Raw genomic sequence first — 27,110 nt, 5'->3', positions numbered from 1 at the left:
ATCAGAGGCTTGGGTCAGAGAAGTAGGAAGCTTGAGCTCCTTTTAAGCAAACAATGCACCTGGTTGGTCGATGCCACAGGTGGGTCCCAAGGCGGGGGGGGGGGGGTGTGGATGCCATCCCCCTCCAGCATTTCTTTTGAACATTTCTGAGTCTTGATGTCATTTTCTGAAGCCCTTCCGAACCCAGGGCCCCACACTGTGGTTTTCATCTCCACTTGGCAGTCATTCCAGGCTGCTGTCTGTGGGCCCCTCTGCCCTGGAGTTGTTCACCGGTCCCCTCCAGCTCTGGCCACCGTGACCCCCAAATCCTGGCCAGCTCCACACGGATTTTCACTTGAATTACTGACTCTCCCTTTTTGTTCAGGGTCTCCCTCGTGGCCAGTCACCCTTCCCAAGGACACCAGAGGGGGACATGAAGAGAAGAGAGAAAGAACTGGAAAAGGTAGGTGACTACACTCAAGGCACTCGAACATTTGGAAATTCATTTAATTCCCTGAAACCTTATAAAGCAAATAGGGCATAAAACTTATTTTTACTTCATTTTTAATTTATTTATGAGGCTGAGGGGCTGCTGATAAACCCAGGTCACTGTTACTTTAATCACAAAATTTTTGAAATTATAGAAAAAAAATATTATTTAGTTACATTAAAAGAAATGTTTGAAATCTGTTAACCTATTAGTTATTTTTAATTTAATATAATTTTTTAGGTGGGGGAGGGGGAGAAGGAGAAAGAGAATCCTAAGCAGGCTCCATACCCAGCAGGAGCCCGACTCGGGGCTCCATCTCACAACCCTGAAAGGGCCCTGAGAAATCAAGAGTTGGAGGCTTAATTAACCCTCTGAGCCACCCAGGTGCCCCTGTTGCTTGATTAGTTAAAATCAACCTAAATATTTTCATTCTGTTTTTTTTTCTTTCACTTACAATTATCATAAATGATAACAAAAACACTACCGTTTATCAAATACATGCTCATGGAGTGCACTGTGTTAAGCATTTTACCTATTCTGTCTCACTTGAGTGAGAACAGAACAAAACTAATACAAGAGATGTTAATTGCCCCATTTTCCAGGTGAGACCAAAACAAATTTAACTTATCACTTAATGTTGTCACATAATTATTTTCCTAAGTTCCCACATACTGTTTACGCTTGTTTTTAATTGCTATGTGCAATAATAATAATAATAATAAAGGGAGGCATTACTCATTCATTTATTGAACAAATATTTAATGGGCAACCTCTTCTGTTGTCAGGTGTTGTGCTAGATCCAGGGGTGACAATGGTGAGTAAGACTTTGCCTCCACAGAGCAACTCACAGCCTTCTAAGCATTGACATCAGCAAGAGGCAACCACAAGGCAGGGTGGAGATGGGGGAGGTCCCGGATGTTGTGGGAGCACAGAGCAGGGAGCCTCGCCCACCCCTCCCCCAAGCTGGCACTGTCAGAAGAACAGCTGCCAATTAAGGCTGAGGACTGCCACAGGAAGACTAGGATACGCTGAATGGCCACCATTTTATCATCTGCAAAACCAGTGATGGTCACCAAACATGCACCACTCGTGGCCCCTTGATGGAACTTGAGAATTCAGGGGCTCCAGGGGCTCAGATACTTTGGGATTTAGAACCCCAAACCATGCTCATCCCACGGTAACTTTTTCAAAAGCCTGTTTGCCATTCCCTAGGCCAAAGGGGACTGAAACAGCAAATTCAGCGTTCATGTCTCTGCTGTCCTTGTGGTCGTGATGTTGGTGGTGACGAGGATGATGGTGCTGATAAGACCAGATAAGCCTAATGTTAGAGCATAGAAAAAGAAAGAAAATTCTGTAACTCTTTTTATGAAGTAAGTATAACATTGATACCTAAATACAGTAGATTAAAAAAACCCAGAGTTATCTGGCTGCCTCAGTCAGTAGAGTATATGATTCTTGATCTCAGAATTCAAGCTCCATATTGGGGGTCGAGATCACTAAAACAAAACAAAACAAAAAACAAAAAAAGAAAATGTATAGATCATTCTTTTTTTTTTTTTCCTTTTAGGGTTGGGTTTTTGTTTGTTTGTTTATTTAAGTAATTTCTACACCAAATGTGGGGCTCAAACTCATGACTCTGAGATCAGGAGTTGCATACTCTCTGATTAAGCCAGCCAGGTGCCCCTAGGTCATTCTTACTTATAAATATTTATGCAAAAAAATCCAAGTATTAGCAAATGAACTCTAAGAGGACATTAAAAGCAATATACCATAATCAAGTGGAATTTATTCCAGAAATACAGGAATGATCTGATATTATTTATTAATATAATTCACCATAATAATAAATTTATGGGGGCGCCTGGGTTGCTCAATCAGTTAAGTGGCTGTTTTCCCTCAGGTCATGATCTCGGGGTCCTGGGAACAAGCCCCACATAGGGTTCCCTGCTCAGCAGGGAGCCTGCTTCTCCCTCTGCCGCTCCCCCTGCTTGTGCTCTCTTATTCTCTGTCAAAAAAATGAAATATTTATAATAATAATAAATTTATGAAAAAAATTATTTACCTATATATATTACAAGCTTTTGGGCTAAAGAAATATCCATTCATGTTCAAAACATTAAACTAAAACAGGAATTAATGAATTCATTTTAATATAATAAATGTATATATTTAGAATATATACTTCATTCCTTATGTAAAGGATAAGCACGTGAGGTCAGGAACAAGGCTAGGATGCCCAGCATGTCCACTGCTATTTAACATAATATCGGAGATATTAACCAATGCAACTGGACAAGAGAAAACTATTAGAAGCATAAAATTTAAAATTAAGGGGTTGTCTCAATGGGTTAAGCCTCTGCCTTCAGCTCAGGTCATAATCTCAGGATCCTGGGATGGGGCCCGCATCCTGCCCTCTGCTCAGTGAAGAGCCTGATTACCACCACCCTAACCCACCCCCCTACCCGCCTCCTGCCTCTCTGCCTACTTGTGATCTCTCTCTGTCAGATAAATATATAAAATCTTTTTAAAAAATATAAAATTAAGAAATAAAACTATGCTGGGGCACCTGGGTGGCTCAATCGGTTAAGCATGCGACTGTTGATTTCATCTCAGGTCATGATCTCAGGGTTGTGAGATGGAGCCCGCAATGGGCCCTGTGTTGGGTCTGGAGCCTCCTTGAGCTTCTTCACTTCCTCTCCCTCCTTTGCCCCTCTGCAACCCCCCAGCTCACAGGTACACTCTCTCCCTCCACAAAACAAAAACAAAAACAAAAAAACTGTGCATTTTCCAACTATACTATCGTATCTACAAATAGAGATAGTTTGATGGATTGATTGATTTAGAGGGGGAGGGGCAGAGGGAGCGCTAGAAAGAGAATCTTTTTTTTTTTTTAATTACCTTTTTAAAATTAACCTATAATGTATTATTAGCCCCAGGGGTACAGGTCTGTGAATCATCAGGCTTACTCACTTCCCAGCACTCACCACAGCACATACGCTCCCCAGTGTCCATAACTCCACCATCCTCTCCCTACCCCCTACCCCCACACCCCTCAGTTTGTTTTGTGAGATTGAGAGTCCCTTATAGTTTGTCTCCCTCCCGCTCCCATCTTAGAAAGAGAATCTTAAGTAGACTCCGCGCCCAGCATAGAGCCGGATGTGGGTCTCCATCTCATGACCCTGAGATCATGACCAGAGCTGAAATCAGGAATTTGATCCTTAACCCAGTGAGCCACCCAGGTGCCCCAAGAAAACACAGAAATTTTAATGATAAAGCTAACACAAACCAAATAATTCTGTAGGATACACATATACGTGTACATTTTTATAGAGATGAAGAAAATATAAATATGCAAATATGTTTCTATTTCTATGAACAATAACCAGTTAGAGGAAATAATGAAAGCAACACCTCTGTTTAGTAAAGAAACAAAAAAGCAGAAAATATTTAGGAATAAACAAATAACTGTATGAATGATGTGGACATTCTAGCATAATCTGTGAGGGAGTTGTTTAGCTGATATTGTGGCACTAGGCATCTAGAAGATGAACTATTTAGTCATAGAGAAGGAAACATAGTATATCATAGGCAGGCTTGGCCCTGGAAGTAGACACCTACGTAAGTCATTTGGAATCCTTCGCGCATCACAAGCTCAGGTACCAGAAGGGCGGTAACTGGTCCCAGGAGAGGAGCTCTGGGTGCTGTCTTCTGCCCTGGCTGATTCTCCATCTGGCCCCAGGTCCCTCGTCCCTCTGGGCTGGGAAACTGGCAGCTGGTGTCAACGTGGTGATTTGCTTGGCTCTGTTCTCTCTTCTAGTATCAGTTTTTCCGTAATAAAACGTTTGCTTTGATCTACTAGAGTGTCAAGTGTTTTATTTGCTACTGCTAAAATCGTCAAAACCTCTCTGAGGAAAACTTTAAAACACTCCCAAAAGGCATAAAAGGAGACTGGAGTAAAGCAAAAGATATCCCTTGTTCTTTGTCGGACAGCTCAACTCATAATGATGTAATTTGCATTGAGTTCATCTGTAATTTTAACATGATCCTAATAAAAATACCACATTTTTCCCCAAGAGGAGTTGATTCCAGAACTTATATAGAAAAAGAAACATGCAAGAATAGCTATAAAACCCCCCGAAAAGAAGAGCTGTGAGAAAATAAGTTTGTCAAGTAATAAGTGATATTAAAAAAAATCTATAAGGGGCGCCTGGGTGGCTCAGTGGGTTAAGCCACTGCCTTCGGCTCAGGTCATGATCTCAGGGTCCTGGGATCGAGCCCCGCATCGGGCTCTCTACTCAGCAGGGAGCCTGCTTCCTCCTCTCTCTCTGTCTGCCTCTCTGCCTGCTTGTGATCTCTCTGTCAAATAAATAAAAAATCTTTAAAAAAAAAAATCTATAATTAAAACTAGTAGATGAATAAAAAAATAGGTAAATGAATAGACTATTAGAATAAAAGAGAAAGTTCAGAAATATACCTAAGTGCATATGGAAATTTAGCAGATGAAAAGATAATAAATCACAGAGGAAATGCTGCTTTTAAAAAATGGTGTTGGGGCAACTGGTATTGGCCATGTGGAAAAGATAAAATTGTATCCATGCTTCACCCTGTACACCAGAATAAACTCCAAATGAATTAGGGGTCTCAGTGTGAAAATAGAAAGTCCTACTGGTACTGGAAGAAAACAGGAGAATTTAAAAAATAATCTCAGGGCAGGGAAACTTTTTAAACTCTAACTCAAAATCCAAATGCAACAAAAGAAAAGATTGATGAATTTCCCCGCATAAAAATAAAGCAACATTAGCATGGCAAAAAAAATGTAATCAAAAGAGAAGGGGCGCCTGGGTGGCTCAGTAGGTTGGGCGGCTGCCTTCCACTCAGGTTATGATCCTGGAATCCCAGGAATGAGTCCCGCATCAGGCTCCCAGCTCCATGAGGAGCCTGCTTCTCCCTCTGACCTTCTCCCTCTCATTCTCTCTCAAATAAATAAATAAAATCTTTAAAAAATCGAGAGAAATACTGAACTAGGTGGAAACATTCACCACCTAGATCAGAGACAAAGATCTAACTTCCCTAGTACATGGAGGGGACTCACGGGGGAAGAAAGCTCTCCAAGTAGAAAAATACAAAAGAGGGCAATATAAAAATGGACAAAAGAGATACTTTTTTTAAAAAGGCATACAACAGTTCTGAAATACCTTTTGTGAAAGGGAAAACAAGCTATGTAGGTATTTGCACACACAGGTGAGAAAAGGAGCGGGGTAGGGAGGGAGAGAGGGAAAGACAGAGAGAGAAGAAGAAAGACAAGACAGGGGAGCAGAGAGTATGCTCTTTTCTTTACAAAAGGAATCATCTAGTAAATGTAGAAGGGTTGATTCAATGAGAAAACCCTCATTTCTGGCCGGTTGTAGTAAGGCCCATCAGTGGATGCTGAAGCTGCCAGGTGAATGAGCCACTAGGGGATGCGACACTTACCTAGTCTCCACGTCCGTGCCAAAGATGGCGTGTAGCTACAAAGGGAAAGGGAGAGATCTGCTTTAATTAAGAGAGGCAACTTTGGGGTGCCTGGGTGGCTCAGTGGGTTAAAACCTCTGCCTTCGGCTCCCCATCAGGCTCTCTGCTCAGCAGGGAGCCTGCTTCCTCCTCTCTCTCTCTCTCTCTCTCTGCCAGCCTCTCTGCCTGCTTGTGATCTCTGTGAAATAAAAAAATAAAATCTTAAAAAAAAAAAAAGAGGCAACTTTGCTTCACCAAGTAATGGAACAAACCATCACAACAGGCCACGTCAAGTGAGAAATGGAAAATACACACTACCATCTATGTGGTCTTCTTGATAAACTGTTTTTTAACCTGAACCCAGCAATGAGAAAATGATACAGATACACAGAATATAGAATTCTGCAAAGCCTTGAGTCTTCAAAAATGTCAATGTTATTAAAAAAAAAAAAAAAAGGAAGAAAAGATGTGGAAAAGTTCCTAGGATAAAGCAGACTAAGGAAAATAACAAATGCAATGAGCATAATGCGTATCTTAGATTTAAACAAAAAAAGCAAATATAAAAGACGTTATCTAGACAACTGGGAAAATTTACATACGAAGAGAAAATAATACTATATTATGATATCAGTGTTAAATTTCTTGTATGTCAATAATATTGTGGTTGGGAGCTCCTGGGTGGCTTAGTCGTTAAGCATCTGCCTTCGGCTCAGGTCATGATCCCAGCATCCTGGGTTCGAGCCCCGCATTGGGCTCCCTGCTCAGCGGGGAGCCTGCTTCTCCCTCTCCAGCTCCCCCTGCGTGCGTTCCCTCTTCACTTTGTCTCTCTCTGTCAACTAAATGGATAAAATCGTAAAAAAAGAAAGAAAGAAAGACAGAAAGAACAAGAGAGAAAGACAGACAGACAGACAAACAATATCATGTTCTTCGGGAATACTTGGTATTTAGGGATGAGCTGTTATGGTGCCTCCCACTTATTTTCAACTAGTTCACCAAAAACAAATGAACAGAAAAATAGTTATCTGAATCTTGGAAGCTTAACTTGAGACACACATTTAAAAAAACTGGTGCCCCCTGGTGATCTTCATGACACACCCTTAAAAACCGAAATCTGAATGGTTGAGAGTAAGGAGGGTGTAGGGAACACGATTGTTATGAAAATAATCTTTGATGATGTTGTTGTTGTTGTTTTTTTTTAAGACTTTGAGAGGGAATGAGAGAGAGAGAGAGAGAGATCATGAGCAGGGGGAAGGGTAGAAGGAGAAACAGACTTCCAGCTGAGCAGGGAGCCCGAGGCGGCCAGGCTCCATCTCATGACCCTGAGATCATGACTTGAGCAAAAAACCAAGCATTGGCCGCTGAACTGACTGACCCACCCAGGTGCCCCAATTTATTTTACGTTTTTAAGAATGTGGTCTTATCATCTGTGCCATAGACTCAGGGAGATTTATTTTCTCTTTCTCTCTCCTTTTTTTTAAAAAGATGTATTTATTATTTTAGAGAAAGAGAGAGTAAACCAGGGGAGAGGCAGAGGGAGAGGGAGAGGGAGAGAGAATTCTCGAGCTGACTTGCTATTGAGAGAGGAGCCCGCTATGGGGCTCCATCCCAGGACCTTGAGACCATGACCTGAGCTGAAGCCAAGAGCCCTCTGCTTAACCAACGGAGCCACCCAGCTGCCCTACCATTTATTTTATTTTATTTAAAAAAATTTTTTTTAAGATTTTATTTATTTATTTGACAGACAGAGATCACAAGTAGGCAGAGAGGCAGGCAGAGAGAGAGGAGGAAGCAGGCTCCCTGCTGAGCAGAGAGCCTGCCCCAGGGTCTACCCCAGGACCTTGGGATCATGACCTGAGCTAAAGGCAGAGGCTTTAACCCACTGAGCCATACAGGTGCCCCCCTCTTTTTTTTTTTTTTTAACTTTTTAAAGAAACTTTCAAAGGTATAAGAGATGCAGAAAGAGACACAAATCACAAACGTATAGCTTGAATGTCTACCATAACATCCATGAAACCACCATCTAGATAAGAAACAAAACAATCCAACAGCTCAGAAACCTCTCTAGGGCTAAGATTTAAAACAACTTGAGCATCACCCAGTGGGTGCTTCTCCGCCCTGTTGAGTGGGCATGGTTATTTATTTATTTTTTTCAGCAAACGTGTTTTGAATACTGTCCTCTGTGTCAAACACCCTGAAATGCAGGTTGCATACCATACCATGGTGTTCATTCTTGGTCGGCACCTGCCTGAACAGAAGCTGTTTGCACATTAACACCCTTTTCAGTTAAAGAATCAATGTTTGTGGGCGCCTGGGTGGCTCAGTGGGTTAAGCGGTTGCCTTCGACTCAGGTCATGATCTCAGGGTCCTGGGATCGAGTCCCGCATCGGGCTCTCTGCTCAGCGGGGAGCCTGCTTCCCTCTCTCTCTCTGCCTGCCTCTCTGTCTACTTGTGATCTCTCTCTGTCAAATAAATAAATAAAATCTTTAAAAAAAAAAAAGAATCAATGTTTGTCAGGCTTTTGCTGTCCAGCTTTCACTCATTCTTGGCACCCTTAGATTTCCCACCAAGGGAATCACAGACTCTGACCAACCAACCAACCTACCTTCCTTCCCTGTCTCCCTCTTCCTTCCTTTCACTTCTACACCCAATGTGCGGCTTGAACTCACCACCCTGAGACCAAGAGTGGTGTGTTCTTCTGACAGAGCCAACCAGGCACCCCCAGACTCTCTAATTTCCAACATACCTGCTTCAGGTGGTGTCGATGTTACGTCTGACACCAGACTGTGAGACTGTGCCTCGGGCTTAGCCAATGAGGGTATCACATATCTGGCCATAGATGGGTTTACAAATAGGAACATGACCCCGTCAGAGCCAAAGAGATGTAATGAGGATTTCATTAGGATTGTTGGGTGAGGCACACTCACTTTTCTATTAGGCTTGGATGGGTTGGGTGGGGGAGGCATGGGGATGCCGACGTGGAAATGCTGAGAACTATTTTGTCACTTCTGAAGGGTCACCCCAGCTTCAGAATTTCCACAGGGTTGCCTGAGGTCTCTACCAAGACTTGATCACAGCCTGTTTCTCTTTCTGCCCAACGGTGCCCCCTCTTCACTTCCACAAGTATTGATCCCCAGAGCAGCACAACCTGCCGGGCCCCATCTCTGCCTCAGCGTCCGTTTCTCTGGGCACCTCACTTTGGCAGACATGGTGCTGAACACGTACATAGATTATCCATTCTACAGGTGAATCCTGAAGACGTACTACGTGTCATACAACATTGCGACTCTCATGACAGCCTATGACCCTATGAACTTCTCCGTGGGGAAACTGAAACACCCGGTAGCTGGGTAACACATCCAAGGCCACACGGCTAGTAACACACGGAGTCAGGATTTGAACTCAGGTCTGTGTGATTCTAAAGCCAATGTCCCTAGCGCTACTGCCACAGACAAACCAATAGTGGAACTAAAAACCACCCCAGAATTCCAGGTCTTCAGAGGCAATGTCTTTGGATAGAATCCTCCTCTGCCTCCTATCACTTGGTCCAGTGTCTTGCCTTCCTTGGTGGCCCTGGAATTGGAATTGAACGCAGCTCTCAGGCTCCTCCAGCTGTGTACTCCTGCATCTGGTTTTCTGGGCTCTCAGATCAAGGGAACAAGATCCCTTAGCTTCCCCTATTCCCCCAGACCCTGTCCTCCCTGTATGACTTTTCTCCGGTTGCTATAAGAAAGCACCACCAACTAGCATGCTTAAAAGAAATGGATTTCCACAGTTCTGGAGGCCAGAAGTTAGAAATCCAGGTGTGGGCAGGGCCGTCTGAGACGCGGGGTGGAACCCTTGTTAGCTTCTGGGGCTGACTGCCAATGCTCGCTGCTCCTAGGCTTGCAGCTGCTGTCACGTCGTCATGTGGGCTCTCCCCTGTGTCATCTATGTCTAAATGGCCCTCTTCTCGTAAGACACCAGTCACACAGGATTAGGCCCACCTAATGACCATGTCCTTTTTTTTTTTTTTTTTTTTTTTTAGATTTTACATATTTATTTGACAGAGAGAGATCACAAGTAGGCAGAGAGGCAGGCAGAGAGGGAGGAGAAGCAGGCTCCCTGCTGAGCAGAGAGCCCTATGCGGGGCTCGATCCCAGGACCCTGAGACCATGACATGAGCTGAAGGCAACGGCTTTAACCCACTGAGCCACCCAGGTGCCCCAGAAGTCATTCTTTAAATCATGGGATAATTCTTTAAATCATCTCACTCAGTGAGATGTTCCAAGGAGAAGGCAATGCCCCAGGAATCCCCCCGTCCAAAGACCAAACCCAACCATACTTCTCACCCTTTGCACTCTCAGGTGCCCTCTCCCCACTGTGTTCGGAATTTTCTGAGCTGCCTGGGGTAGCGTGACCAAGCAAGTCGTCATCACGGACACTTGTGTTGAGAGGTGACTCGGGGCCAGCCTTGTGCTCAGCCTCACAGTGAAAAGAAGGAAACATGTGTTATCCCCATGTCATGGCCGAGGACAAATGAGAGGCAGAGAACTTTCGGAGCAAGCCCAGGGTCCTGAAACTGGCAAAGGGGCAGAACCAGGACACAAGCCGAGGCCTGGGAGTCTCTTACCCACAGTGTGTCCTTCTGACAATGCTCGCTTTCCCCTGCTTACCTTCCAGAGGGTTCCTGCAGGCTCTCCTTTCACCCCGGGGTTTTACATGCAGAAGGTGACTGACATCCTGGCTCAGAGCATCTCCCCCTTTCAAGAAAAGGCTGTGTGCTATGATCACTGATTCCCCCATGTAATCATTAGATTAAAAACTGCCAACCACAGCGGCACCTGGGTGGTTCAGTGTGTTGTGTCTGACTCTTGGTTTCGACTTAGGTTGTGACCTCAGGATCATGAGATCTAGCTCCACCCCCACAGTCCACGTCTGCCATGTTTTACATTAGATTCCCAGACCTGTTCAACATTTTTTTTTTTTTTAATGTAAACTCTATGCCCATTTTGGGGCTGGAACTCATGACCACAATATCTAGAGTTGCATTCTGTACCCACTGAGCCTGCCAGGCACCCCAAGACCTATTCACCTTATAGCTGAAAGTGTAAACCCTTTTGCCAACCTCCTAAGTCTTTTCTTTTCTTTTTAAACTATTCCTATTTTTTCTTTAAAATTTTATTTATTTATTTGACAGAGATCACAAGTAGGCAGAGAGGCAGGTAGAGAGAGGGGCGTGGAAGCAGGCTCCCTGCTGAGCAGAGAGAGCCTGATGCAGAGCTAGATCCCATGCGGGGCTCGATCCCACGACCCTGGGATCATGACCTGAGTGGAAGGCAGAGGCTTAACCCAGTGAGCCACCCAGGTGCCCCCCACCCCTTTTTTTAAAGATGGCTTACCTTTGGGCGCCTGGGTGGCTCAGTCAGTTAAGTGCCTGCCTTCGGCTCCAGCCACGATTCTAGAGTCCTGGGATGGAGCACTGCCCTGAGATCCTTGCTTGGTGGGGGCGCCTGCCTCTCTTCCTCCTCTGCCTCCAGCTCCCCCTGTTAGTGCTCTCTCTCTGTCAAATAAATAAATACAATCTTAAAGTAAACCTTTTTTTTTTTCTTTAAAGATTTTATTCATTTGAGAGAGCGAGTGAGTGAGAGAGCGAGCGTGAGAGGAGAGAGGGTCCGAGGGAGAAGCAGACCCTGATACGGGGCTCAGTCCTGGGGCTGTGGGGTCACGACCCGAGCTGAAAGGAGACGCTTAACCAACTGCGCCACCCAGGCACCCCCTAAGTGCTTTATATTTGATCCACATCGTAACTTGACCCTGCGGGCACTGTTATTCCCATTTTTCAGAAGGAAACACTGAGGCTCTGAGAGGTAAAGCAACTTGCCTTAAGCCATGCAGCTAACAGATCCTAGGTCCGGGTTTCTAATCCAGCACTGCCAACTCCGGGGTCTCTTGCAGAGAGGGGCTAGGCAAGGTCTACTGCCTGGGGTAGCCCTGGGATGACCAAAGGTGCCACATCAGGGAGTGGCACCAGTCCACCAGCTCCAGGCCAGCTGCATGGGTGCCCGCTCAGTGAGGTCAGCACATCACAGGCTCTCACTGTTCCTGGCGTCACACTGGCATGCAAGGGCCTCCAGTATTGCCTTCCATAATGGTCACCTGATCCCTGAGCTGGTGGGCAAACAGCCTGAGATGTTTATTCCCTGACGACCAACTGTCTCACAGACAGACAGCCCCGGTGAGAAGAGAAGACAGAGGAGATGGTTGGGGGGAGGGATTCGATAAAGGAATCCCCTGACTCTGAGAAGTGCTGTTTTACTTGGCTGGGGCCGGGAGTCACACTACCAGCCTCTGAACGACAGTGACATTCCCCAGGGATTAAGCCAGCCCTGTAGAAGCTGGGTCTCCACGGGGGGGGGGGGGGGGGGGGGGGGGGGGGGGGGGGGTGCCGAGCCCCATGGAACTTAAATCATGCAATTAGCCACCAGCTAACATTTCTCCCACATTCATTTCATACCGCCATCATTTCCCATCCCTCCTCCAAAAAAATTCAGCTGCAACTTGTTTTATAACACCCCTTATCCTACGCTGCTGCTTGGCTTTCTCTGGGAAATAGCAAAGGAGATCAAGTCATTTTCTGGATCCTTCAAAGCGTAGCTCAAAATTGTCTCCCAGGAAGCCATGCCCAGGTAGCCCTGCCTCTCCTGCTCTGGGCCCCCTGGGATTCTGAACTCAGTCCGCAGTGTTGGTTCGAGGCCAGGTACTGAACCAGTGGTGGAAGGACAGGGCTGAAGGCACCTGGGCTTGGGGCAGTGATGCTTTTAGGGGAGGCAAAGATGCTGATGTCACTCCTGGTTTGGGATAACTGCGTTTCTGTTCAGGGATGATCGATAGACTTCGTGGTCCAGAAGCTGGATTTTCCGACCCCCAGTCACGTGCTACACGAATTAAACTACAACACCTGTGCGGCCCATTAGAGGAGGAGGGGCCGAGATGACAAATCCCGCCACCAGCGGGATGGAAGCTAAGCCTTTCCTCACAGCCAATGAGGGACACTCTCTGTGAGTTGTTAGGCAGAAAAGAACCTCCTGGGTCATGTCCTCACTTTTGCTCAGCTAAAGTTCCCTGACTGTCTCCTTCAAATTCAAATGTGAATCCAGTTCCATGAGTAACCATATTATTTTTAAACAGCATCCTTCAGCCACTGCCTCTCCCGGGTTCTCAGAGAGGTAATCCTTCGTGAAGCCAGCACACACAGGATTTTATTTTATGATTGTTTGAAAACATTTACAGGGATTCCAAGGAATTCAAGTAAAAGATTATGCTATAGCTCTGAGAGGGGTGCCAGCGTATAGAAAAAGCTCACCTGGGTGGGGGTGGGGCACTGTTGATGGAAAAGAGAAGTCAGGTTCTGTGGAGAGGCAAGAGACCAAAAAGAGAGATGTTAGAGACAGGTTTTGGAGATAATCCGGCCAGGATTTAACAGAGGAGCATCTGGTCTCAAAAGCCCCCTATAACAAGAAGCACCCATGTCACCGAGTGGGGTAGTTAAAAGCTCGGTCCCAGGAAGAATGAAGACCAGGGTTAGATCTGCAGCCCCTCACTTAATAGCTGGCCAGGTGGCTGACCTTCTTTGGGCCTTAGTTTTCTTACCTGTAAAGTGGGCATAAAAACAACCATCCGGTAAGGAAGGTGATTGTAAGGATTAAATGAGAAATAGGGAGCGCTTAGGACAGCCTGGCATAGAGTAATACTCAAAAGACAAAAACAAAAACAACCAAAAAGCCGGTTAACTGTGATCATTAATCCCCGGATAACAGTCAATATGTTGTGACTAAGTTCGATAGGTTGATGAATACTTACCCATAATTGTCAAACTGGTAAATTCTAACTAGTAACACGACTGCTGGCAACTTAATAAGTTAATTATTCGACTAGCTCTACTGGGTTGTTAGGATATCAAAAACAACTCTAGATGATACACTGTCCAGAGTGTTTCTTCTTCATTCTTCCAGATGAATTTTTGCTTTAAAAATAAATATCTTATTAATGTGCTAATTGCTGTTAAGAATTACTAGTTGATGGGGCACCTGGGTAGCTCAGTGGGGTAAAGCCTCTGCCTTCAGCTCAGGTCATGATCCCAGGGTCCTGGGATCGAGCCCCGCATCGGGCTGTCTGTTCCGCGGAGAGCCTGCTTCCTCCTCTCTCTCTCTCTCTGCCTGCCTCTCTGCCTACTTGTGATCTCTGTCTGTCAAATAACTAAATAAAATCTTAAAAAAAAAAGAATTACTAGTTGAAGAAATAAGTAATTAGATTTTGTTGTTAGTTGATAAAAGACAGCACGTGTTCCTGATTTTTAAAAAATTCAAACCATACATATACTACAATAAAATTTTATTTCAAATAGTCAAACAATATAAAAAAATCACAAAAGGATAAAGTTCCTGCCCCATCCCAATTCCTAGAGGTTGTTTCTGTTAATAATAAATTTCCTATATCATATTTAATGATCTTTGATTTTACATACATTGAATCATACTGTTGCAGAACTTAAATTTTCTCCTTAGTAACACATCTTGGAAATTTCTCCCTAGAAGCCCACATAGATTTGCCCCTTGTTTCTTAAGGTCTACATTGTATTCCCTTGTGTGTAAGGACCACCCTTGATGCAGCCAATCCCCTACTGCTTGGCACTATGGTTGTTTCCAGCCTTGTATGTGAGGCTTTCGTTGTTGCTACACATAAGCGCATAGGACCCTGAGCCAAAATCCAGAGTCGGATGCTTAGCTGACTGAACCACCCAGTCCCCCCATGCAATTTCCATGGATGGTACCAGCTCACTTCCAAAGGGGTTGTAGCAACTGACATTTTCGCCCATAGCGTACGAGAATGTCTGTGTTCTGCAGATTCACCAGCTTTGGGTGAAAATTATCACACTTTACAAACTAGTAAGTAAAACTGTTATTTAAAAAGCACAGTAATGATAGCCGAATGGAACAGCAGTACACATTAAGTGATCTTATCTGCAGACGAATGTTTACAATCCCCATGGAGAAGTAGGCTAGTTCCTTTTTTAACAGAAGACAGGGAGGTTGCAGGGGTTTGGACCAGGGTCTGAAGATCGGCACTATTGTTTATCATCCCAGTGACCTTGAACACAGGTTTAAGCTTCTCTGTCTACAAAAGTGATATTAAATGGGATAAAGCATGAAAAACCTCCCAGAACTAGTGTCTGGAGCCCAGTAAACACTGATTAATATTAGGAAGCAAGCCAGGGAGCTAGGGTCCCTGGCAAGTTAGAGAAGGACCGTGTCATAACAGAGACCCGGGTCCTATTTCCCTTACCCTACTGCCACCTTGCCAAGATGCTTCATTTCTTCAAGTTTTCTTGCTTGTAAGAGGTCAGTTTGGATTCCCCCACATTCACTTGCTGATCGGGAGAAACATGCTGAGTCGAGTCACCAGGCTGGTGGCAATTTATATTGACTGGAAGACACAGGCAGCGTCACTGCAGAGGTCAGCATGGGCTCCATGGCTGTCACTGAGGCAACGGAGAGAGGCTTGGGCGTCAGATCCACCTACCTGCTGTCCTGCTCCTGCCCCTTCGAAGCCAGGGCACCTGGGCGAGTTCTTGCAGCTGTCAGAGCCCCAGTTTTCTCGATTCTAAACCATGGATAACAGGAACTACCTCATGCATTATTGGGAGTATGAAGTAAGAATCTAAGAAAGCACTTAGCAGCTGACCCCCGTTACATGTTCAATATATTCATAGACAGCAGAAAGTCTCACTGTCTGATCCTAGCTTACGGGTGGATCAGGAGGGACAGGATGCTTCCACAGAATGGAACAAAGAGAAATGTTAGCAGCCCTCACCTCCCAGTCACGCTCCCCATTTGTCAAGGTGACTCACACAGCCCTTTTCTTGCTTTGGTAACTGTGAATGCCCGGGAGAGGTTGTGGTGGTGGGGGTGGGGGTGGGGGTGGGGGTGGTGGAGGGGTGAGGGTACAGGGCAGACAAAAGCAAGACTGCTCTGGTTTCTTAAATGGCTATAACTCTAGCTGGGGATCTCTTTCATTCTTCCTGGAAAGAAGTGAGAAAACATAAATTAAAAAGCATTTTTCATTGGAACTGTTTAATACAATGAATGTTTGATTTGCAAAGTGGAAATGCTTATTTGAGGTGATCTTGGACAACATGGTATGGAGATTAGAGGTAGAACATGAACAAGCTTTGGGTTTTTGCTACAGTGTTTCCCTCTCGGTTTGCATCTGCTTCAATTTAAATTTTAGGTATGACATAATATGTAAATTGCAAATAGGAAGCTCTAGATGGGATTTCTGAAAAACACCTTGTGACTTATTAATTAAAAATTTTTTTATTTTGAAAATTTCAAATTTACAGAGAGGATGCAAAGAAATGCCCAATGAACACTCAGATGTATCCACTGTTACTATTCTGTCACATACACTAACACATTATTTTTGAGCTGTAGAAAGCTGTGTTCGTATAATGTGGCCTCTCTCTCTCCCTCTCTCTCTCTCTTTTGCCAGTAAAAGAGTTACAGGAATGGATATAGTTTTATCAATAGTGTGACTCCTAGACACTCAGCTTCCTGAAGTTTGAGATCTGTTATTCTATTTGGCTATAACGTTGGAATGTAAGGGATCATGTTTATAATAACTTCTGGATTGATACTTCCCGCACCAAACATGCAAGATATATGACCCCTAAGCCTGTTAGCGACTGTGCAAGTCAGGTCTCATCGCTCCCAATTTATATATTTGGTAACTGACACTCAGATGTTGAATCACTCCATTAATAAATGCAGGTTTGTCTTTTTGACTACACATCCCTTTTGGGGGCTTCTCAGAGGGAGAGTTTAATGGCAGCATATGGAAAGTTTTAACTTTGGTTTCCGGTAGAAGTGCAATGTTAATTTCAGGTAATTCCTTCCACCAAGGTGGGAGTGGGGAGACAGGCAATGGAATGTGGAGTTTTATGGAAACCATAGTCAGGACTTTAGTGATAGAAACCAGTGATGATGGGGGTGCCTGGGTGGCTGAGTTGGTTAACCAAGGTTGAGGTCCTGATCCAAAGGTCCTGGGATGGAGCCTGATGGCAGGCTCAGTGGGGAGTCTGCTTCTCCCTCTCCATCTGCCTCTCCTCCACCCCTCATGTTCTCTTTTTCTCTCTCTCAAATAAATAAAATCCTAGAGAGGAAGGAAGGAAGGAAAAGGAAGGAAGAAAGAAGAGAAAAAAGGAAAGAGAGAGAAAGGAAGGAAGGAAGGAAGAAAGAAAAAGACACCAGAGATAATGAACTAATCTGGATGGCCTCCTACTAGCCATGTACGGTGGGACAAATCGCCATGACACCTCCTCATTTGTGAAATGGAGACAAGAATCAATACCTTGTTACCTGGGTTTTTTGGTGAGACTCAAGTTTATGAATTGTGATGATCTTAATTAATACTAGCAATTGGCGTATCATTTTATTTGTAGGAGAAGGAGGGAGAGAGAAAGGAGGGAAGGAAAAGAAAGTGGATAGGACATTTTTGTCTGTAGGAGAGAGAGGGAGGGAGGGGTAAAGATCTAGGCAGCATGGCAGAAATCAAGGGAGGCTTAGTTTCCTGAGCCTGGAGGGGAAGTTGACAGAAACTCACAGTCTGGGGAGGGAAGAAAGCATTTTTCAGGGATTCCATCAGTTGCCATGTTCCAGAGAACCCGTCCCCAGAATGTTCCTTCACGTGGCTGCGAGAGGAATAGGCGTGGGTTTTTGAGACCCGCGGCAAACTTCTTTCCAGACCATGGGGCACCCCGGCCTGCGCTCTGGCTTCCAAGGTCCTTAGAGGATGCTTTCTCCTTGCTTCCCCGGGGCGGCCAATGTCAGGATTTAAAAAGCTGGTGCGCCAATTCACGGCAAGGTCTTCGGAATAACCACTCTCCGTGAGCTCTGCCCAGCTCCTAGATGTTTCTGCGGCCCCAGGTGCCTCCCCAGACACCCCCCGCCCCTCGGCCAGAACATTAAGCAGCTCCTTGAGGGGTAGCTCCTCCACGCAAGATGCCGTCCACGGCTGTGAGCTGGTGTGTGCAGGTGAACCCGCGAACATCGGCGCCCAGACCGCGAACCCAACTGCAGACGCTGCGGTGGCGGCACGATGTAGGCGAACTCTCTCCTTTTCATCCTTTACGTGTCCACTGAGATCTCGCCAATAAATAACAAGAATAAAGCGTCTGCTTGGTTTTGTCTTTGCGCTCCCGGGATCGTAGCGGGTCTTCTAGAAAGGAGAGAAAAACGAAGAAAAACCACAGTGGCCCCACCGGCTGTTTCTGGAGACCCCTGAAATTGGCAGCTGCAGCTGCCCATTTGGAGAGCCCTCGGGCCTGGCCATCTCAGACCCGGGGTTACAGGTCCGCCCGAGCTGGGGGAGGGTCCGGGCTTTTCCCCCGCCGGGTCGGGCCCTTCAGCCGAGGGGCGCTGGCCAGGCTCCAGACTCCAGAAGGTGCCAAGCTCACGTCGCATGGGCTACGCGCGCGGACGCCCCGGGCGCGCTCCGTCCACCCCTCTCGGGCGCGCGCGGTCCTCCGGGACGACCCCGAGGCCGCCCGGCCCCGCGGAGAAGCGAGAGCCCCGCGGGCGGCCGCCGGCCGGAGTGCGTCTCCCCGCCTCACGCAACTGCGCTGCGCTGCGCTGCGGAGAGCCGGACCGCGCATTCTGAGGGCGCACGGCGGCGGGTGGCGTGCGCCGCGCCGCTCTCGGCTGGCCGCGCTCCGGGTCCGCGGACAGAGCTCCCCGGACCACCCCGGCGCGCAGCAGCCCCGGGGGCCGAGCGGCTCCCGCCGGACCGGAGACGCCCCCTGGCCCCCGCCCCCGCGTGGCCCCGCGGAGCTAGCGGGAGCGGCGGGAGGAGGAGGAGGAGGCGGCGCCGCCGGGACTGCCTCCTCCCCGCCCCTCGCGTCTCCTCCCCGCGCCACCGGGAAGGACAAGGGGACTGGGCACGGGGACCCCGGCCAGTGACTGCCCGTGCCCCGGGGCCGCCCTTCGCGCGCGCTCTCTCGTCTCGAGCCCGGGGCCGGTGTCGCCTCACATGGTGCTGGCCGCAGCCATGAGCCAGGACGCGGATCCCAGCGGCCCCGAGCAACCGGACAGAGATGCCCGCAGCGTACCGGGGGCTCCGGCGCCCCCTGCGCCCCCCGCGCCCACTGCGCCCCCAGGTCCGAGAGGAATGCAGCCGCCGCCGCCGCCGCCGCCGCCCCCAGCCGGCCTACCGCAGATCATCCAAAAGTAAGAGGAGGGAAAGCGGAGGGGAGACGCCGGGTGTGCTTGGGGGACACGCCCCGGGCGCCCCGGTGTGGGGCTTCATCTCTCTCGTCGCTGCTGAACTCCGCGCGGCCGCCTTGCGTTTGAAGTTTTTCTGTCCTCTCTCGGCGGAGTCGGTGTCATTCTGGCTATTCGTGAGGTCGGGGACAGGGAAGCCAAGTTATTTGCGGAAAATAATTTTGTTTTTCCATAATTATCCTCTTTCCCTTCAGGGACGTTACTGGGTATTTTGAATCAAAATAGCTCAAATTGGGGGGAAATAGCCCAGACACTCTAGTTCATCTTTCTGGTCCCAGAGGCCGGTGCAATGTACGGAGAGCCGTGTGTGAGTGTGTGTGCAGCGGTGAGGGTGTGTAAGAAAAATGCCGCCCCGAAGCAGCCGCCTTTCATGGTACCCCTGGGGTAGTCGGTCCTTGGCATCGGGGTGGGGGGGGGCAAGAATGGTGAGGGTCTGTAAACAGCACAATTTGCTTCGCTCTAAAAGAAGTGTTTAAGCTTTTCAAGGAGGCCCTTGCGAAGAAGAGTTCTCAGCCGCGCCACGGTTTCGCATGAATGTTACCATCTTGCGGTTTGGGTGCTGTGCTAATCTTAGGAGGTGGCCTTCCCGACGCGTGAGTAGGTTGGAGGTGGTCCACAGGCTCTGAGAAGGTCTTTCAGCCCATTTTGGGAGGCGTAACAGTAAAACGGGGATGTTTTGTTGGTTCTTTCGAGATTTTGTTTGAAAGTTTAAGGCCTAGAATGTTGGTTTGTTTGAAGGACCTTTATTTTCCTGAAGGGTTCCCTCGGCTTGTACTGAAGTCAAAACTGGTTTAAGAAGTGGAGAAAAGTCTGAATGATGAACGCTTGGGTGAAATTGACGATGCTGGAGAAATGCACAGACGTACAGCAAAGTCAGCCGTGTGGAAAGGGGGAGGGCGTTCAGCGTGGCCATAATGATGCTTTGAGTTACAGAAACGTTTGAAAATGCAGTAAGAGAAATAACCAGTAATGGGTTGTAAGTGGAAGTAAATGGCACTTAAATCCTGCTTTAAAGACCGACTTTAGAAAGAATAGAGAGAATAATGAAAATTCAAGTTTGACATAAAAAACCGCGGGTGTCATATTTCTGAACAAAATGGTTCCCCTTTTTTGACTGGTGGAATACTAAAGTTTCCATCTGTGATAACTTTGTGCTTTAATTTGATTTTATCTGACTCTCGACAACTAGCAAATTGCTAACTCCTTGAACATGAAAATATTATTTTGTTCCTATTGTTTTGCAAATCATTTAAGCTAAGAGTTAACTACATATGATTGACAGTTTAAGCACATCATTAATTAAAATGTATCTTTTAGTTCTTAATATAAATATAAACAGAGAAAAAATGTTTAAAATCTAAAGTTTCTTGACTAAAAAAAATACTAATTGACCAATTATTAATTGGAAAACATCTAATGTGCTATCGAGCCAGTGTTCTGTGACTTGAGATTAGGCTACCCATTAAATTTATTGAGTTTGCTTTGATACTGTAATCACCATGCGTTTTCCTAGCATTTACTTTTAATTCAGAAAAAGCTAGGAATTTTATGTTCACCGAAATATCTTTGTAGATAGGTGTCTGATTTACCCTGTTAACCCATTTTCTTAAAATTCTATCTCTGGAATATCTTACGTTAGTAGCTAAGAACCTTTCAAAGATGCCCCCTTCAGCTAAGAGCCCAGGATGAAGACTTCAAGAAGTGCCTGATGGATCTGCTTGTTTTGCACTGGTGACAGATCAGTGTTCAGAGGACAGGTTGAAGGCGGGTTGGTGATCGTACCCATGGAATTGGATGTTTGTGCACTTAATATTTCAAAAACATTCTTTTTGAGGATGATTTGGGGTTTGCTTCCCTCAGAACCTGCTGAAATTCCACTGGAACCAGGCGTAACATGGCAAATGCTTTGCAGGTCCATCTTAAATGCGCTGAAACTTGAGCAGGTTATTTTGCAACTACGTTTGCATAATTTAATCTGAGCAACCATTTTTAATGTAGTTCTGAGGTGCTGTTTGCATCAGCCATCTTTGAGAAAACCTGGTGGGGAGATTTCCCTCAGCCACAAAATGAAGTGCCCGCATCTTGATTGAAAATTTTGTGAGCTAGAGCTTTGGATAAAATTCTTCTCTAGTGGATCGCATATTAAAGACATTTTATTGGGGAACCTTTGTTTCTTCTAGCTATTTTAGCGAGGTCATTATGTAATTCGTAAGAGGAGAAGTTTTCAACTCTTTCAAAAATGATGGCGATATCAATCTTTTTCATGTGCGTCACGTTTGAGGATTACAAGAATTGTTTTAACTTCTTAACATCCGTGTTAATGGTTTTCATTTATATCGGCTTGCATTTTAGAGAATGCAAGGGCTATGATATCAAGGGCTATGATAAAGTAATAGTCGTGATCGTAATAAAAGCCTCTTCTACTTACGTGTGTCATATTTGGTCTTAGGAGAACTGCCGTATACTACATTTAAGTAGCTAAACACATGACCTGGTATGATGGATAATGAGACTGATTTTGATATTTGTTTTATGGAAGCCAGTCTCGGTACTCGGGAAGAATGCCTCAACAGTTCATTTTGGTACAGTACTTTTGTTTGACTCTGGTGTACTTAGGTTTTTTATTACTGTGTTCTTAGTGTCAGTCAAGAATCGCCCATGACCTTTCTGCTCATATTAACCCCTGACTCCTGGCCAATATTGGCATCACCTCTATAGATTATCAGCCTCGTTTAGACATATAACTTGTATCTTGCAAGATCTTTGTTTTAAATTTGTATTCTCCGAGTTGGCCACTGTGAAGACATTATTGGGTAAGATGTAAAGCATTGTGTAATCCATGCGGGCAATAAAAAAGATAAATAATAACTTCAAAGGAGATTTAGGATGAGCTTAGGAAATCAGAATAATTCGATGACTTAAAAAAAATATATATTCGCCATATTACCAGAAGTAAGACAACACTGACTGATGTGTTTTGGTGAATGTTTTATAAGGACTTACCTCCTTAAACATTCAAAATATTTTATTTCCAAAAGTATTTTATGTTTTAATTTTGTGCTTTCAAATCAAACCTAATTCTTGACTCATGAGAAGTTATTTATTAACCCTGACAGACGGCAGACATGAAAATTTAGGTTGTACCTTTTAAAACTTTCTTCCAAATGGAAATAGAGTCAGTCAATTCTGTGTGAAATATTGAAATCAGTTGTCAGATGTTAAATATAAAGTGCCACTAGTCATGCTAAAAATTAGCCAAAGAAGCACACACACACCTTTTGTAAGGTGAACGCATAGGTGATTTGCCTAAATTATTTGACTTGCAGCAAAATATTAGTACCTCATGCATGATATCAGATTGTACATTTGAGTATAGGTAAGTTATTTTGTTTCCTTTCAGATTATTTGGATAAGCAACAAATAAAAATCAATTATAAAAATAGAAAAGGTTTGGTTTAGAATTTGATAGAGACTGTCACTTGCATGTGTTCATGACTTAGGAGGATCTAACCTAGCTTTGATTTCTTAGGTTGTAGTTTTCTGCATTGCTTTAGGGTCCTGGTTTACTGTTTTCAGAGCAAGGATTCAGTATAGAAAATGTGATAAGTATTTATTCTGCTTGCAGATAAGAGCAAGGATTCAGTATAGAAATGTGACAAGTATTTATTCTGCTTGCAGATAATTTTACAGACATTCTGCATTTGGAAGACGTTCCATGTAACTCTCAGGGAACAATATGGAGGCAAGCTGTGTATGATGTCCATGCGCTTTGATGGGCATGCTGACAATTACATCCAGAATCGGGGAGGAAATAAGAATTTGCCAAAAACGGACATTACCTCACACTCATACTTGGTCCTTTTCTGGAAAGAGGATGGAATTTCTAACATTTGTGCCAATTTCTAACATCAGTTTGAGTCCATTTTTAGGGAAAACAAGGATACACTTGTAGAAGGAATTTTGAAAATTTTGGACACAATCTTAAACTGCACGTAGGACAAGTATTCAGCAGGAGGAAACATCTGAGAGGATTAAGTGTTTACCCAAAACAGGGAAGGAGAGAGAGTGGGTTCTTTTCGCATTCTAAAAAGTTTCTTTGCTTCTCTAGAAAGGTATTCTTTTTTCTTAAAAATTTTTCCTTTAGGGTTGTTTGTGGTTAAGCATTTTGAGATCACAAGTATAGCTATCCAGTTATGAGTTTTTTTTTTCAAATTGCCAAAGAGATCAGTATTATGAAATGTAGTACATTATTCCCATTAGTCATGGTAAGTGGCTATACATATGGAGAACACAGAGCTTAATAATGCCAGTGCTGTGGGGGAGGAGGGGAGAGAAAAATTGTCACCCATTTCATTCTTCTATCCACTTATTCTTTTGTTAGCTTTTTAGCAGTTTGTCAAGTTAATAATTTTAAAAGCCCAGATCTGTCTATTGGAATTGGATTCTGATCTGTTAAGATCTCTTTGCCTGTCCTTATAATCTAATCACCAGGGAGAAAAACCCCACCGTGACTGACTCACAGTAAAATGACCCTTCATTTTCTAGTTTCTCTCTCTTTCTCTGATTTATTTTTCTTGTGGCTGCAGGTTTCTTGATTCCAGTTAAACTAATATTTCTTCCCTGCCCATAACAGCTAATCCTTAAGTAAACAAACCAAGATAGCTCAATTCACAGCACTGATAAACAAGAATCTAAAAAATGTTAGGAACTGGGGTCTAACCCAGGGATAGAATAACACGGAGGACACTACACACGGAAAGCAAGAATGGGAAGAAGCTTGAGAAAGTGAACTTAAAACTACAGAGAGATATTGGGGGACAGGGCACCCCTCACCCTTCCTCTACCCTGATCCCCCTGCCAGACAGAAGCTTAAAGGGGTCTCCTGTGTTACAAAATTCCACTTAATCTGATTTTTATTTCCTGCCACACAGTACTTTTCTTGTTTAGGATGGTCGGACTGATAGGATCTTGTATATTTTATTATTTTTTTTTAATCTTTTTTTTTTTTAAAGATTTTACTTATTTATTTGACAGATGGAGATTACGAGTAGGCAGAGAGGCAGGCAGAGAGAGAGGGGGGAAGCAGACTCCCTACTGAGCAGAGAGCCTGATGCGGGGCTCGATCCCAGGACCCTGAGATCCTGACCTGAGCGGAAGGCAGAGGCTTTAACCTACTGAGCCACCCAGGCGCCCAAGGATCTTGTGTATTTTAATAGGGAAAGTTGCTTGGATCCACAACTGGTGTGAGTGACTGGTAGCTGTTTAGAATAGAACATTGAAAATTTTGCAGAAAGTGAAGTGATCCGTATTCCAGAATCAGGGCAAAGATGGTAATGAGTGGTTTGTAGAAGGGAGCACGTGGCAGTTCCCTTTCTTGTTAATGAATCTGGCTGGATCTTGCCTGAAATGCGTGATATACTGGAAGCCTACTATTGCTTATTTCCACCGGTGGGAAGACTGGGAAATCCTGACTTTAATTAAAAAGGCACATTTTTGAATCAGGAATGTGAATTTGGCTTCCAGCAGCACCTACAGGATATTGGTGGTGGGCTGATAGTTTGCCCGGCTCAGTGGGTGGTCACTTTAAATTCCACCCAACTAAGGTTTCAGTCTTCAACATTTACAGACAGCAAATTTGGGTGCAAGTCAGCACAGCCAGCTGTTTGAGGAGGTGGTGAGGGCCCGCCACCCCCAGTATTTTGGATATGACACACATATTCATCTAATATGATAAAGTCTTTACAGTGGCAGAAGTTACAGCCAAGTTAATTGATCTTCCTCTTTTCTGCCATTCCTGCTGGATTTTATAAATAAGTCCCCTGATGGTTTACAAGGCAACTTTTCCAACTCGATGACAGCACATCTGTCGGGGGTGGGGGGTGGGGGTACAAATTGATGTGAATGTACTTTATGAGCAAAAGGAGCCGTTAAACAACTTGCGTGGGGATGTGTTAATAACTTGCAGTTCAGTTTGGCCAATAGATCTTTCCATGTGTTCAGAAACAAGAGGCTGAGGGTCATGCGTGTGTTTAAGGGTGGCTGTTGTGAAGACCCGTGAAGGCAGTCTTCACACCGCGTTTCCTTTCTTTAATGGGGGTACTGGCTTTAAGGATGAATCAGGGCCCTTTGCTCCTGCCCTTTCTATGCAGCTGCTTTCTCCTGATTGCAGTAATGACCCATCAGTTCTCAGTTACTACTTCCCTTTCCAGCCTGAACCTGGAAACCTTCACTCACGGCAGGCCGGACATCTTAAGCACTTCCCCGGTTTTGCAGCTTGTTTCTAGATTGTTTCCCAAATACGTTTTTGGCTCTTATTAGATCTGCCTCTAAACTCCAACATCATGAAGCTAGAGGAGTAGACAGTACAGTAATCTGTACTGTATTTTAAAGGTGTTTTAATTTCACTAAGTTACTTCTTCTAGTTTACTTTGAGTTTGTTAATGAATAAAATGATCTAGGATCTGCCTGGTGTTGCAGAGTGTAAAATGCACGTCATTGCTCTACAATAATTATGGGGTTTCTGACAGAAAAGGTCAGAGCAGAAAAGAAAACCCTGGACTGGGAGTGACTGACCTGGACAAGCCAATTAACCTTCTTAATCCATCCTCTTCAGGGATTGGAAATGATCAATGACAGGCTCTTTGGAGAATAAAATTATGTGAATCACCAGGAATATTGCTGAAGTTTCATCAATGTAGATTGCCACCCCTCTCCTATACATCTGATAAGGAATCTATCCCATATCAGTTACATTTTAGGCATGGGTATAGGTATATGTTTGTGAGACTGTACACACATGAAAACAACAATAATTATAAAACGGAGCCCAATGCTTCCTGGAACATTTGCAAAGTGTATTTGGATCAGTGTCACAATTTTAAGTCAGAAAAATAGATAGAGGCGTCAGTGGAAAGACAAACATTTTATACTGTTTGCTGATGACTAGAAATTTTTAAAAAGAAAATAAAATTATTTGAGAATGTTAATTACGTGGGAAGGTTGAAGTGACTACTAGAACTTGCAAAGAAGAGTTTTCAATGCAGGAGGCAGATGCAATAATTTTCATCTGTCTAAGCTGGACATTGCGTTCAGCACAGTTTGGTGGGACTGTGGTGATGGTATTATTTTCAGAAGCACAAACCATAAACAGGACCTGCCAGTGTCCTTTGGGGCGGGGCTGCCCGGACTCCGTCCGCTACCCCGTGGTGCCGTCAGTCCGTCCCACCTCGCGGCCTAAAAAACATTTCGCGAAGAGATCATGGGTGTCCAAAGCTGAGCCTCAGGTTTCTGTGTGGCCTCCTTGAAGAGACCAACTGTTGTATCCAGACCCTCCCACGGACTGGGTCTCCTCCGCGCCCTGCGTCCTCGGGACTGGCCGCGTCACCCATAGACTGCTGTTAGGAGAGTCTTTACCTGAAACTTGAAAAGATATATATTTTTTTAACCTTCTGCACAGAAAGGGAATGAGCTGTGTCTTGATTTGTAGACTAAATCTTGCTTTGGAGACTTTCAGGTAAAGACATACTGAAGAGGACCGTAAGGATAGTTCCTGCAACATTGTTTGCGAGAGCACGAAATTAGAAACCGTGTGAAAGTTTTCCAGCTGGGAAAACAAATTGTGTGCATGTAATTCTGTTACCTTATATTCATTAATATGGGATAGAAAATAATATGGACTACAGTATTGTTAACTAAAAATGACAAATAGCATGTATACAAGGAATTTCACATTAAAAAAAAATGAATGTGGGTGTGTGTGTGTTGTGGGGTGGCCACAATTCTGGAAAATCATCTAAAGAAGTAGATGCTAACAGTAGTTCTGACTCCAGGTGATTCAA

At 44.8% G+C, this 27,110-nt stretch overlaps 1 protein-coding gene and 1 long non-coding RNA gene across 6 annotated transcripts in view; one reads left to right on the top strand and one right to left on the bottom strand.

The window, feature by feature from the left end:
- Positions 1–834: 834 nt before the first annotated feature.
- LOC101670059 lies at positions 835–17,111 on the bottom strand. 4 transcript variants are annotated; one of them, XR_006603201.1, is made up of 7 exons: positions 15,518–17,111; positions 15,281–15,421; positions 13,302–13,346; positions 10,288–10,420; positions 5,942–5,976; positions 4,088–4,241; positions 835–1,787 (listed from the first exon to the last, which is right to left on the bottom strand). It is a non-coding gene; the product is annotated as an uncharacterized LOC101670059 (long non-coding RNA). The 4 variants fall into 4 exon arrangements; XR_006603200.1 differs by lacking the exon at positions 4,088–4,241 and having other exon boundaries at positions 837–1,787; XR_006603199.1 differs by lacking the exons at positions 4,088–4,241; positions 10,288–10,420 and having other exon boundaries at positions 839–1,787.
- A 1,888-nt stretch (positions 17,112–18,999) lies between these two features.
- The window catches only part of RBM20 (RNA binding motif protein 20), a 187,426-nt gene continuing 179,315 nt past the window's right edge, over positions 19,000–27,110 (top strand). For both annotated transcript variants that reach the window (XM_004763869.3, XM_045068737.1), the window contains exon 1: positions 19,000–19,218. In XM_004763869.3, coding sequence (XP_004763926.2) covers positions 19,022–19,218 — 197 coding nt within the window. In that variant the 5' untranslated portion in view covers positions 19,000–19,021. The remainder of the gene's footprint in view (positions 19,219–27,110) is intronic.

This window comes from Mustela putorius, unplaced genomic scaffold, assembly GCF_011764305.1.
Source record: "Mustela putorius furo isolate JIRA1106 unplaced genomic scaffold, ASM1176430v1.1 tig00003909_pilon_pilon_pilon, whole genome shotgun sequence".
Taxonomy (NCBI): domain Eukaryota; kingdom Metazoa; phylum Chordata; class Mammalia; order Carnivora; family Mustelidae; genus Mustela; species Mustela putorius.
This window is presented reverse-complemented; position numbering and strand designations above follow the sequence as displayed.